This window comes from Urocampus carinirostris, chromosome 3, assembly GCF_059441175.1.
Source record: "Urocampus carinirostris isolate Australia breed hairy pipefish chromosome 3, RoL_Ucar_1.0, whole genome shotgun sequence".
Classification (NCBI taxonomy): Eukaryota; Metazoa; Chordata; class Actinopteri; order Syngnathiformes; family Syngnathidae; genus Urocampus; species Urocampus carinirostris.
This window is the reverse complement of record NC_142351.1, coordinates 19,648,425-19,663,527: the sequence shown is the minus strand read 5'-3', so window position 1 is coordinate 19,663,527 and position 15,103 is coordinate 19,648,425. Positions and strand designations below refer to the sequence as shown.

General features: G+C 39.7%; 1 protein-coding gene across 1 annotated transcript in view; it reads left to right on the top strand.

Annotated features, from left to right (window-relative positions):
• Window positions 1-6,935, top strand: part of vwa5b1 (von Willebrand factor A domain containing 5B1) — a 49,533-nt gene extending 42,598 nt beyond the window's left edge. The window contains exons 18-22 of the mRNA XM_088329866.1: window positions 1,885-2,010; window positions 2,256-2,327; window positions 3,991-4,060; window positions 4,240-4,363; window positions 6,438-6,935. Coding sequence (XP_088185992.1) covers window positions 1,885-2,010; window positions 2,256-2,327; window positions 3,991-4,060; window positions 4,240-4,363; window positions 6,438-6,935 — 890 coding nt within the window. The remainder of the gene's footprint in view (window positions 1-1,884; window positions 2,011-2,255; window positions 2,328-3,990; window positions 4,061-4,239; window positions 4,364-6,437) is intronic.
• The last annotated feature ends 8,168 nt before the right edge of the window (window positions 6,936-15,103 follow it).

Genomic DNA, 15,103 nt, shown 5'->3' with positions numbered 1-15,103 from the left:
AGGGAGTATGTCACCAGTGCATAGTGTTGATGTCAAGCCACAGTACAATGCATCAAAAGCTTGTAAATGAAAACAAGACTCGGAAACGTCTCGATACCAAGCTCGAACAATGTAGCACCATCAAAGTCCAATCCAGCCTGGGCTTCATTTGCAGGACCGAGCCTAAAGCAAACGAGAAATTTCATATTTTATTTGCGACGTCTATGTGGGTAAGATTTTAAGACTGTCATTTTGAGGGGGTGAAAATTGTGCCATAAACCACCGGGATAGTGTGTCCCTAAGTATCTATTGGAACACTTTAGGCAAGAGAGAGGCAGAGAGACAAAGAAGAACAATGACGGTTGAATAATAGCCAGAGACAGGAAAAAGTTATGTGGATTGACATTGCAAGAGTTTAGTTCAATTGAGGCGACTTCTGTTTTTTTGCAGACCATGGTCTCTCATGGCCTCGAAACACCTTAGCGCACTGTGATGTTATAATAGCAAAAAAAAAAAAAAAAAGCCAGTGAAACAGGATCTCAGCCCGGCCCAATGTAATGACTCACATTTTAGGCCTGACCTGACCCAAAATTTGGCCCAGGTTGGGCTCGGACTCGAACTTGGGCTTAAGATCTTACCTTAACCTGACTGAGACACATCCAATATGGCTGCTGTATCGATTCCATAGCAGATATACCGCATTTTCCGCACTATAAGGCGCACCGGGTTATAGGGCGCACCCCCAAAAAATAGTTTTTGGTCTTATATTTTCCATACATTTGGCGCACCGGATTATAAGGCGCTACAAATGGAACGTCGACAAAACAATCAGATAGTTCAGTCAAACTTATTACCCCCTTAATTTTCCAAAAGCTTGCAAAGAAGCAAATACGTGTCTCAGACATGTACGGAAACAGTGTCTGCACGATGTCACCAATCACTTCCAAATATCATTCGGAAGGTTAAAGTCTTGGGATTCAACAAATGCCAAACATTTCTTAGTTTCCATTTTATTTTTTGCTAGCAACTGTGTGGACAGCAAAGTAAGAATTTTATTGTGCAGGGAAACGGGGTTCTTTACTGTGCATATGACATTAAACACTTTGAATTGAATTTAGTTTAAAAATAGACTCATCACAGAAACATCAAGATCGTTCTAAAACAAGATACCGGGAAAATATAAAGCCGGATAGCTCACCTAAGTTCTCTTTCAGCCATCACGTTCAATAATGATACGTAACCATGGTCTTCTTACAACCGTGAGTGTAGTAAATCCAGAAGAGTAAAATATTTACAAACACAGAATAGTAAAAAATGTTTTCTCTATGCCGTAGTGCAACCCAACGTGTGATTCACATTCATCTTTTTCGGCCAATTGCAGGCTTTGTTTCGCCCCTTTAGCCTATGTGAGCCTGTAAATGATAAAAAGGATCCGCCCCCTTTACCTCCGAATAACTTTAGCCAATAGTGACTGATTCAAATGATGATTGACACATTGGTTAGGAAATGAAACGGCGGTATATAAATCCCAGCATACACCGCAGACTACTTCGCCTTCGGGGGAAAATCTAGTCGGCGGCTGCTTGCCTTAGTTGCAAGACTTTGCGACTTAATATTGATCCATATATAAGGCGCACTGTATTATAAGGCGCATGGTCAGCTTTTGAAAACAATAAAGGCTTTTAGGTGCGCCTTATAGTGCGGAAAATACGGCAGTAATTTTCGATCAAAGTCAGGAACCGCTTAGCTCAACTGAAGCTCGACAGAAAACAACACTGGTGTCAATGGTAACCTTGTTCATTTTCGTCAATTCATTTCTTTCTCTTTTCACAAAACTCAGCTGTGTGGACAGGAACTGCATTAACGCTAATGCTTTCTCTCCACTGTTCTCTTTCTTATCTTAAGGAGAAAGTTTGAAGAGAAGCTCACGGTCCAGTTCAGGAAGCAGAAAGAGCCAAGCTTACTCTATCGGATTGGGCCGCTCTCAGTCTGGTGGCGTGTCGGAGGAAGCTGAAGATGTCTTGTCCAACAGTAATCTGCTTTCAACATCATATGAGATTATTTTCCGTAATATCAATAGATGAGTAGATGACACTTTTTATTATAAGGTAGTGTGATTTTTTTTTTAAGATTAGCAAATTTGCCAATATCGGATCCACCCCTAAATAAAATGTTAAATGTACAGAATCAATACCTGTTTTTTGTAATTTCCATATTGACTAAATGAAAGTCATAAAAGCCAAATGTAAAACATAAATCCGGATTTCTTTTATCAGGTGTCGAAGAATGCTTATCTCCCTGCAGCACGCCATCCTCATCTGGCTGGGAGAAAGGAAGCTTCACGGAAGGTACACACAGGGAAATTTTTCAGGTTGTTTTAAAGTGGCGAAACTGGAACGTAGAGGTAATTGAAGAAGCAGGTCATGGGAGGCAAAGCTTGTCGTTTTGGTGAGTGAAAGTCCTCAGGAATCAAAATGGTTAAGCTATGTGATGTGGGAGCTCGGGGTATTCATAGCAGTGGTCCGTATTACAGAAAAGGTTGCGGACAGAAAAATACATAAATAAAAATAATTCTTAGTCTAATTTTTACGGTCAAAACTACTGTCCTATTCTATCGTAGTTGAAATGTTTTGTAGTCTTGGCTTGACTTTATGTTATCAAAACAAGGGACAAATGAGGACTTAAGTAACCGCGGTGTACCTGTCCCACCAAAGATCCACATTCACGCTGGACTGGATGATGAGGTTTTTTTATTACAGTTTCTGCAGATGAAACGAGTCACAACATTAGCTTCTCTGCTGGCTTTGATTTATTTGATCTTGTTGGCAGCTCGCTCTGTAGACTGCCCAAAGCATATCAAAGAGCTTTCTTTTCAATTTACATGAAATACATTTTAGAATATCACAATACATTTTTACATCCATTTTAACAAGATACTTTTAACAAGAGATCGTATAGTGTTTTTTTTAACGTTTACAATGAATTCAACATATTTTTCTTTAGTCTGAATTTTAACCAACATCATCCTTTTTATATATATGACAAAATAGAAATAAGAAAATGAGTATAAAAACGGGTACAATTTACCTGCAGATGAAATGAGTCACAACATTAGCTTCTCTGCTGGCGTTGATCTCTTTTATCTCTATAAGGGGAATTAACATTTTAGCACAACAGAAACAAAACGAAAATAAATCCAAACAGCTTGACAACATCAATCACCTTACTGTGCATGTTGCGAGATTTGTCAGCTGTGGTTATAATGTTTAAAATTAACTACTTTTGTGGAGCACCAAAAGATGTGTCTTACCGTTGGCAGGTCGCTCTGTAGACTGCCAACAAAACCCTGCCTTCCGGTCACATGTCAAAAGCCAAAACAAACCCTACCCCATACCAGCAGGTGGCACTGTTGGACTCATCATTGCAGGACACTTACCAAAAACTATACACATATTTCAGCAGGAATTTCAAAACAACAAAAGTTATTATTACACCCGTTACACTTATACTGAATCAGTACCGATACCAGACTTTTTTAAGGCATCGCTCCTCATGGTGAGAGTTGATACTTGAAATGGCTACTTTTATTAGTCATATGGCAACCATGAACAATAAAATAAAAGAGTGGTATTTGTACCGTATACTGTATATGTACCAATGGTATCACAATGCATTATTGGTGTGGAAAAATGTGACCTGGATAATCCTTCATTCTTCCCTTTGCTAAAACTGTCTAGTGAGTTAAAAACCAACGGTAAATTAACATAACACAGTTGCATTGCGAAATATAGATGTCAAAAATAATTAAAAATAACATTTTTCTTTAATTCCAAATGCTCTTTGTTTTATAGGCAACCATAATTCGTTTTCTTGCAGTCAGTTAAAAATGTCTCTTTGTTGTGTTTGGTTTCTGTTACCTTTTATTGTTGTTTTCTATTATATCCACCTTAAAACTCACCCAAATACTGCAACTACACCAAAATGAGTCCCCTCCCTCCCATCTTGTCCTAGGAACTCAAAGGAGTCCATCGGTGACGTCAGACCAGTCTCAGAAGTCCGTTGAAAGTCTTTTCTCAGCCAGGTGAGTGCTTATAAAGAACAATCAGTACATTGTTTCCCTTTCTTCCGTCCATCGTTTTTGCCCTCTATCGAGCCTCAGTCTTCCATTGCCTTTTCGCCATAGTGCTGGCTCAATTTGTTCTCTTAAACGTGTGCTGTACATTTCTTTTTGTTTTTTATAACCCTGACTCGACCGACCAGGTTGGCGCTCAGCAGGACTCGTCTCCTGACCAAAGCTGCCAAAGGCTTCATGACCCGATCCCACAGCAAGTCGGGGGACTCGATAGGAGAGAGCGACAATGAGAACAAAGACTACATTCCTCTGGTGGGTACCTGAACTAAGCAACCATAGAAGAGCGCATAATTGCAAGAAACTATCGTGTGTATTAAGAAATATAAGAACATAAGCCAAATATGAGACATTTGCAACTGCCTCAGATTTTCAAAAGAGAATGCAGAATGTTCACTGTATAAAGATCAGTCTCATAATTTTAAAGGGATTACGCTTTTATTTATTAATTCGCAGTTCATTGATTTGATGAAAATGTATTAATCCGCTCAAAAACACACATCCATCCATTCATTATCTGCACCGCTCATCCTCAGTAGGGTCGCAAGGGTGCTGGAGCCCATGCCAGCCATCTTCGGGCAGAGGGCAGGGGAAACCCTGAACTGGTTGCCAGCCAGTCGATTGGCACACAGAGACAATTTGGACCGGTCAATTAACCTGACATGCATCTTTTTGGAATGTGGGAGGAAACCAGAGTGCCCGGAGGAAACCCGTGCAGACACGGGAAGAACATGCAAACTCCACTCGAAGGAGGCTGTGGTAGCTGGACTTGAACCCTGAACCTCTGCACCGTGGGGCTGCACCACTCATACGCCGTGCTGCACTCACACACATTGATTGATAAAAATAAAATTGGTTTATTCAACCTTAAAACTAAAAAATTTCAACTACCTGGATTTGTGCGCCCTATTAGCAAAAGGGCACCACTATACTCTTGTCAAATCCAGTACAGTGGTACTTCTTCATACAAGCTTAATTCATTTCAGGATCTTGCTTGTGTTTTGAATTGCTCATGTATTAAGCGAATTTCCCCAATATAAAACAATTAAAAACTCATAGGCCGGTTCCTGACCTCCTAAAAGCATAAAAAAGCAGTGACATAGCACGAGAGATGTTCCGTAAGCACTTACTGTATACACTCAAATTTAAAGTTACTGTGACTTTAAATAAATGTGCACACAAATTATTTTACAGCATACTGTTTTTATTTTCTTGCTTTTATTTAAATGAAATAAGGTTCTGCACAAACTCTTCCGAGGCTTTGTAATCTGTACTCACTGCATATTCATGCCAAACCACAGTCAAGAGTCCTCTTCTTAAATTTGTCAAACCAGCCATTGAACTCCATTTCAGTTGTACCTGAGGCTGCCTCACATTGTAGGTCCTGTACAGTAGATAAACAACAACTTCTGCTCTCTGTCACTATCTCACGCTAGCTCCTTGTTAGGAATCCACAATAAAAAGTCTCTTCATTTCGTTATTAACAGTGGTTTCATAAATTTGAAAGAACAGTCACTGCCCTGGTCGGTTTTTTAGCCTTGATGACATTTTTCGGTTTCAATAACGTACATATTGGAGCTGTTGACCGCCTCCTTAGCTAGGTCACCTACGCGAACATAATTTTTTCCTGCTTTGTTTCAATTTACATCAATCTCTTTTTGTCGGAAAACACCTTATCATGTCCCCCTCCAGAACTCATGGCTTGTGTCACAAAAAGCTATTGTTTTCCAAATAATACTTATATATTAACATTTTCATGTTTAGAGGTGGTCATCTAAAGCGGTACCACTCATCAAGAACCCACTTGGGGTGGAAGTAAAGTGCAGATACACTGGTCAGTACAGCAAACAGATGGCGTTTATTTGGGCAGGGTTTGGTACGCTTGAAGTCAAGAAGTAAGGGGTCAATCGTGATCCAGGATATAGGTGAGGGTTCTCTGTTCCAGTAAGGACTACAGTTCCTGAGTTTGTTAGGCAGTACACGAGTTCCAGGAGGGCAGGCAAGGGTTTGGTACACTGGAATGACAAAACACTGGGACATGACATAAAGGCAACAAACTAGCATTACCCTAAGCATACACTGTTTAAAGAGGTGTTATTGAATGGTAAGCAGGACAAGTAACATAAGGTGTGGGATTTGAAATTAGCGCTAGGAAGTAAATGACCAAATAGAATAAGGGCAAGAGAGAGAGAGAGTGAGGAAACCAAACCTCAGGATTGTGACACCACTGAAAAGACTTTTTCTGACAGGCCAGTTCTCATTTAATTGGACACCTGCGACAAACTAGGAATGCCTGGAAACATGCCAACAGCTTTTTTCTGTACCAAAGGTGTTGCTGCAGCTGGCGAGTGGAGCTTTCCTGCTCGACCCTAACCTGTGCGACACCATCAACGTGCCAATGGACAAACTCAAGTGGACGTCTCCCTTCACCAGCCACCGTAGCAGCCTCGGACACGCATCCCACTCAAGCGCCCGTCGCACGGGGAGCTCAGAAGACCAGTTCGGACCACTCTCCGATCCGTGTCTGAAAATTCCTGACCCGATGGACGTCCCGGAGAGCGCCTCTCCAGGTGCAGCAGACGTGGAGAGCCTGGTGTGGGCCACTGCTGTGGCCCTGGCCTGGCTGGAACACAGCTCAGCCAGTTACTTCATAGAGTGGGAGCTGGTGGCCGCCAAGGCCAGCATGTGGCTGAGCCGGCAGGAGATCCCGGAAGGCCGCGATGTGGCGACGGTTAAGGCGGCGGCCAACCAGCTCTTCATCATCCTCAGACACTGGGATGACAACCTGCAGCTCAACATGCTCTGTTATAACCCCAACAGTGTGTGACGTTGTTGCGTCTGCTCGTCTCTCCGGTCTGTCAGTGTTGTGAGTAATGTGCATGCTCTATTTAAATGTGTGTATGTGTGAGCGTGTGTGTGTGTGTGTACACTACCGTTCAAATGTTTGGGGCCACCCAGACAATTTTGTGTTTTCCGTGAAAAAGTCACATTTTTATTTATCAGATTGTTCAACATCTGTTTTTGCCTATATTAATCTCTTACCTTGGTTGGCCAGTCTCAGATATGGCTGTTTCTTCGCCACTCTGCCTTGAAGGCCAGCATCTCGGAGTCTCCTCTTCACTGCAGATGTTGACACTGGTGTTTTGCGGGCAGGGTTGGGAAGATTACTTTAAAAATATAATCCTATAAAGTTACCAGTTACCTGCTGAAAAATGTCACCAGTAATGTATGTAAGTGGATTACTCCAATCACAAATATGCAAATAAAAAGACAAAATCTATCTATCTATCTACCTTGGTCATATCCCTCAAGAGGGGTGACCGACAGCAAGACAAACACATACAATAACAAAAAAAATAAAAGGGAAAAAATAGAAAAACCATGGCCAACCCAATTGCCCAAACACCCAAACAAGTTAGGCACCTCAAAACAAAATAAACAATATAAATAATACATTTTGTTTAACATGAAGAAAAATGTAACCCTGAAAAAGAACTGGAGGAAACCAAGTTTAGGTATATGCTTGTAGTCTACAAAAAAGTGCTCAAATTTTAATCATGTAGTATGGCTTATTAAGCAAAAATAGCACTGTCTCTTTCAACAAGGACAGTACAAACATCTTCTTTGTTCCTTTATCTTCTTTGTTTTCTTTATCCTCACTGTAAAACGTGGCCCTGGAGTGCCACGTCCAATTTCGTTGTCACAATATATTTAACACATTATGTAACAATGTTAATTAAGGTATATTCTATTCCATTCTATTCTATTCTATTCTATTCTATTCTATTCTATTAAGGCTTGTATAAGTAACCTTGATTGTTTTGTACTAAGAAATAAACATTTAATAAAATAATATGCTCTATAAAGATAAATGACGTTTAACTTACTTTTGGAAGATGGGCTTCAAGAGGTCATCCCCGTTGGTAGATAGTGGACGAAAAAAAACGATCTAACCATTTTCTCAACCGCATCAAGCTTTCTTATTCTACTTTCATTTTGTTGTATCAATGACAATAAAGGTATATTCTATTCTATTCACATGGCAGACAAGATATGCTCTGTTTTTGCTTGCGTGAAGAGCACATTAAAAAAAAAAAAAAATATTGTTTTAAACGTTCACTTTCTAAATTTCCAACAAACCCTTTTACTTATTTGAAGTAGGGATACCAAACCTTTTGAAAGTATTCAGGTTTACTAGGCTAAGTTAATCATTCTCACAATTTAACAGTACACAATATAGTGCATTTTGAACAACAATTTACTGCAAAACGCAAAAAGAAGAAAATTAAATTTCCTAAATATCACTGAACAGACTATTAGACCACAACAAAGTTGCAGAGTGCCTAATAAGCACATGTTAGCAGTCTCACGAAATTGCAGGCTAGTGCCAATTAAACAAAATGAGTGCTACATTGAAGAAATAAAATACAGACAATACAAAATGTGGTTTTACCTGCAACACAGTGTGATAAACAACGTGTGGTAAATGAGTTTGCCATTTGAACATTCTGCGCAACAGATATCGCTTGCATGCAACTTGTTTAATCATCTCTCTCTCTCTCTAGTGTCAGTGATTGAAATTATGACACACTTCGTCTATTGGCGCATTTTGTCCACAAAATAGTTTAAAAAAATATTGTAATTCTACAATGTCATCCTTAGTTTAATTAAATATACCTGTTATTTGATTACGACTTTTATTTTCTGTAACTAACGGAATACAATGACATTTCTTTGGTAACCTAATTACGCGTTACATGTATTCGGTTACTCCCCAACCCTGTTTGCGGGTACTATTTAACCAAGCTGTAGTTGAGGAAATGTAAGGCGTCTATTTCTCAAACAACAGACTCAAATGTACCCCTCTTGCTTGGTTTTGCCTCCCACTTGCCCACTTCTCTTTCTACCTCTGGTTTTAGTCTGTTTGTGCTTTTCTCTGAAGGGAGTAGTACACATCGCTGTAGGAGATCTTGAATTTTTGCATGTAATAGCCTTTATTTCTTAGAACAAGAATGGGATGTAGAGTTTTACATTAAATTTCATTTTTCTGAAAGTTGAATCACACCCAAAAATGTGATTCCCTAAAGGAAGGTCACTTTTATAGTTTCTCTAAACAGCTTAACTTTTTTCTGTAGTGCTTACATCAGTGCAACACAATTAGCAAACACAATGTGTTCGTTATATTGAAATGGACCTCCATACACCTAAGTATATATTAGAATAGAATAGAATAGAATATACCTTTATTGTCATTGTTACAAAATGGATTAACGTATTGTGACAACGAAATTGGGCATGACACTCCAGTTTCACACATTCACAGTGAGGTAAAAAGCCAAGAAGATAAAGGAACAGAGAAGATACGGTTATAAAACAAGGAGGATAAGGCTATAGTTATCATTTACATGATATTTACACAAGAAATGTCGGCATGTAGGATGTTACATACAGTTTGTATCGTAAGGGTTGTGCAATTTTGCATTTGGTGCAAAAGTCATCATAGTGCAAAAAAAATAGTCAACATATGCATTGGTGCAAACATAGTCATCATAGTGCAGAAAAAAAATTGCAGTAAGAAAAAGACATTTGCACATAAAATAGTCGTTAACCACATTAACAATGTGTGGGGTGTATTTTTGATAAGAATCCTGCTGTTTTCATTAAAAGAACAGTGCTTTTCCTTCTAAAATAAGGCCATTTCTAGCGACACCAAACTTTTGAACAGTAGTGTATGTATGTGATTGTGTGTACCTCAAAACATATCAGTCAGTATGTTTACATGGAAGTCTAACTCAACTGAGGTATTTACCACAATTGTTATTGATCATCTGTTCATGATAATGGCTTTTGTCCAAAAAAATGACAAACGCACACTGTAATGTGCATGCCACACTTGTAGTTGGCAACATCAGTTTAAAACTACATGCACGATCAACAAACGCTTGTTCTCAAAAAGTACTTTTTTGCTGTTGCGGCGTAATTTGAGTGACTTAAAGGCATTTGTGGGGTCATCAATCATGTACACTTGGGTTGGGACGTAAATGCGACAACAGCGGCGTGCATGTTCTCGTTACACGTTTTAAGTCTTGACGTTTTCAGGTTCTCAACTGCTGCACAACCGAACAATCCATTTTCGGAAAGTCGTATTATACAGTGATAGGTCTACGCACGGGCTTACTGAAATACGAGAAATTCGACATAAGAAATGTATTTCCAGCAAAAATCTGGCAGGGTAGAAAAACTTGCAGATGCTACCACTAGAGATAGCTCACCGCCTGCATCAGCTTGTCCCAGTTAGCATGTGCATTTTCCGCCATACAGATCTGATCCTGCGCGTTTGTGTTTTTTTTTTAACATTACATCCCTCATGTTCACAGGCAGGGTTGGGTAGTGTTACTTTAACTGGATTACTTTCAATTACTTTTGGATTACTCCAATACCAAATATGCTAATAAAAGACAAAAGGAACTAAATATGAATAAAATGATGACTCACAACACGTGGTAAGCTTTCTCTCCTGGCTTTGATCTCTTTGATCTCCGGCAAAACTAACATAAAATGCGACAGAAACAAAATGAAACTAAATCCAAACAGCTTGCCAACATCATTTTTGCCGTTCAAGTTATTCCGTTACTCCCCAAGCCTGCACAAAATTTAGTCATTTTATTCAAGTATTAAAGTAACCCTACCCAACCTTGACTGCAGAATATGGTGGATAAGATTGCAAATACTTCATTTTTACAAGTGTGCATAACACACATAGTTTATTTCAGCATTGATGAATTGATAACCATAACTGGCTCAAATCGCAATCCATTGTATGCACCGGGATTTGAACCCTGGTCATGGTGGTGAGGGTGCCAGCACTTTACCACTAGACTTCTGGAGGTACAGCGAAAGGCATTAGAGCTTATCTCATGATCAAACTATTTTGCCAGAAACAATGATTTGCATAATGCATTTGGATAGGTTCCACCTCCTCAACTTTGTGTCACGTTGTGAAAGACAGAAACAAAAAGTCTTTCGACAAGATACTATACAAACTGGTTTACCTACATATACATAATAAACTGAAAGGTTTATTGACGCACAGTTAAAGAAGTGGAAAGACTGTTTAACCTATCAGAATCACTATGCAAATCGGTGTTTCTGGTACTGTGAGTGAAAAGAGTGAGATACGCTCTAATGCCTTTTCATATGTCATCTATGCTACTAGTGGTGTAGTGTTAAGGTATCGGCACCTTCACTGCCGCGATCCGGTTTCTAATCCTGTTGCAAACAATGTTTTGCAATTTTAATCATTGGTACTACAAATGATTAATCATTGAACTATCATATGCTGAAAGTGTATAAGGAGCCCAACAGTTATACTCGGATAAACACGGTAGCTCTTACTCTAGTGTCAATTTAATGCGCCATATGTATGAAAAATATATGACAAGAGACAATGTTTTTGGAGGGTGCGGCTTATAATGTGGTGTGCTTTAAAGTGTAGTAAATACGCTAATTCTAAAACCATCTCATTTCTGTATTTTATGTTCAATTACTATTTGAACATGTTTTCGTGATTTTTATAGCTATCCAAGGTAAACTTGGAATGCTTTTAGAAGGCCGGGAACGGATTAATTAGTTTTCAATTATTTTGTATCAGGAAAATTCGCTTAGTATACGGGCAATTTTAGAAATGAGCACAAATCGGGAATTAATTAATCTCGTTGAAAGAGGTATTACTGTACTGTCATTAGTTGTGATTGCTTCAGCAAGGCACGACTACATTGCCAAGTGCTGGGCGATGTAGGCGAAGCAAGCACAACTAATATAATCCCCCGTTTTCTTCTTATTAGTTGTGATTGCTTCAGCAAGGCACGACTACATTGGCAAGTGCATTTGAGATGGGCCCATAACCGTTAGCGACAAGGATATGCCTTGTGCAGGTCTAAAAAATCACATTCATGGTAATAACATAGTAATAACACTGTTATTACACTTTCAAAACATTTAAAATAGTAATAATCAAGTAAAAACATGACAAAAACATCTCTGTGAGTTAAAAAGTTTATGCTAACTCATAATGCTAACAACCGGGGTTATATATACATGCCAGGATCATCTTCCAGATCGATCACAACTCTTACAATTTATCTACTTTCCTTTCGCAAGAGCTCAGTTTTGTAAAATTTCAGATGTGTTCATGTATGCTAACCAGTGTTGATCAAGTTGAAGCTTGGATGTTGGATTTGAAGGGACATTGTGTATTATTTAGCGCCTCTTAGTGGGGAATGTATTTACACAATTAACAAAAAAAATGCATGTACTATCATAATAGCATGGATTGTTTTACAGACTCTTAGGTTAATGAATTTTATTTCATTTAACATAACTTAAACTTCAGCTAGAGGGAGCTGACAGTTTTCGGCCATCTTGCTGTTACGGGAACCCCCAAAAAACGATACCTCACAAAAGGCTGGCCAGAAACATGAGAAAAAATATTGCGGTAAGTCGCTATTGTTCTTTGTTCTTTTTAGAACTTGTTTTTAGTTGCACTTGACTAAATAATACAGCGACATTCAGAGGGCAAATGACACATACTGTCCCTTTAACGCAGCTATTACTCTTATATAAATATAACTATATTAAACCTGCTTTAACTCTAGAGTAATATTTAAATATTTTTGTATCTTTGACAGCATTAATTGTGCGGACATAATAATGAGGAAAACAGTTTTATGTTTGTATCTACTAATTACCAAAGTCCATGTAAACAATTAATTATGTAGCGACACAAGACAAATTAAAATGCATTTAAATCAAAATACATCAACAAAAACCAATATGAAGAGTTGAAAAACTGCTTTATTGTAGAAAAAGTAGCACGTAGTAGAAATTCTTCACCTACTCTATGAAATATAATTAACTCATCACTGTCATTATTAACCAAAACAATCAAATTCAGGGGTCTCAAACTCAATATATCTAGGGGTTCCTGGAGCTCGAGTCTGGCCGTGATTGGGCAATGTTCGGTTTAAAAAAAAAAGCTCCGACAAAATCATTCATGATCTGCACTGCCCATCCTCAGTAGGGTCACGGGAGTGCTGGAGCCCATCGCAGCTGTGTTCAGGCAGTGGACAGGGGACACCCAGAACTGGTTGCCAGTCAGTCTCAGGGCACACGGAGACAGACAACTCACTCGCTCATTCACGCCTAGGGACAATTTGGACCGGCCAGTTAACCTGACATGCATGTTTTTTGGAATATGGAAGGAAACCCATGCAAGCACAGGGAAAACATGCAAACTCAGCACAGGAAGGCTGATAGCTGGATTTGATCCCATGCCCTCAGAACTGTGCTGCGGACGCGCTACCCACTCTTCCGCCGTGCCGCCCCTGATAAAACCAATGTACTGAAATATTCATTTTCATTTTTTTTCACAAAATAAGATGAAAAATGTATGAAAACAATTACCGTCTAGATCACTGGTGTCAAACAGGCGGCCCGTGGGCCAGATCAGGCCCGCCAAGGGATTGAATCCGGCCCGCGAGACAACACTCAGAGAAGCACAAGAGAAAAACAAGCTGCAGGTTGAAATATGTCAACTTGATGTTGTCAAAGCCAGGTGCCTCTCACAAAGACACTACTTGTATTTATTTCTCTCTCTCTGTCTCTCTGCCTCTCTCACTCTCTTTCTATCTCTGTCTCTCTCTCTCTTCCACACCTTTTCTCCCACTCTCTGTCTCTGTCTCTTTCTCTCTCTGTGTCTTTTTAACTTCTTTTGCTGTAAATTCATTTTTTCCTTTTCTCTCTTTTCTCTTTCTCTCTTCCTACCATCCGCACTTTCTTTTCTCTTTTATCTCCTTCTGTCTTTCTATTTCTCTTTGGATTTCTTTCTTCCTTTCCATTTCTTTCCCCCTCTCTCACACCCTCTCTCCTTTCCCCTCCCTCTTTCTCTTTTTTCTTTATCTCTTTTTCTTTCTCTTTAATCTACTAGTCCAGCCCCCAACAGAATGTTTGTTCTATCATGTGGCCCCCAAGTTAAAATGAGTTTGACACCCCTGGTCTAGATTATTTCTATTTATCTTTATCTACCCTGGTCATATCCCTCGAGAGCGGTGACCGACAGCAAGACAAACACATACAAAAACAAAGAAAATAGAAAAAGACAGCAAGATGAATTTAATTACAGCAAATAAAAATGACTTGATACCATATGCAGTAGTTGTTGAGAAGATTAGATTCAAATATGTGAGTAACTATTTAGCACAGAGGTAATAATAATAATAATAATAATAATTTCCTTGTATTGTCATTCTGTGTAACAATGTACACAGAACGAAATGTCGATTGCACCTGACCCGTTGTAGCGAGCCGATGCAGCCGCAGCCAACAGAGGGCGCCGCCGACCACTTTTTAAGTCTTAGGAATGACTCGGCCGGGGCGCGAACCACCGACCTCCCAGTCTCAAAGCGGGCGCCTTACCATCTAGGCTACTGAGCTGGGTAGCGGGCCACACTAACATTAAATTATATTATTATATATAATTTTGGTGGCACGGTGGCTAGGCAGTCAGCGCGCAGCCCCATGGTGCAGAGGTTCAGGGTTCAAGTCCAGCTATCAGCCTTCCTGTGTGGAGTTTGCATATTCTCCCCGTGCTTGCGTGGGTTTCTTCCTGGCACTCCGGTTTCCTCCCACATTCCAAAAACATGCATGTCAGGTTAATTGGCCGGTTCGAATTGTTCCTAGGTGTGACTGAGTGAGTGAGTTATCTTTCTCTGTGTGCCCTGCGACTGGCTGGCAACCAGTTCAGTGTGTCCCCTGCCCACTGCCCAAAGATAGCTGGGATGGGCTCCAGCACTCCCGCGACCCTACTGAGGATAAGAGGTGCATATAATGGACGGATGAATATAATTATATTAAGGCCACGGCCCCCAAATACTCACCTTCAAGCAGCAGTTGGCCGCGTGGTTGAGACCCCTGGAAAGAAAAATAACGCAACATACG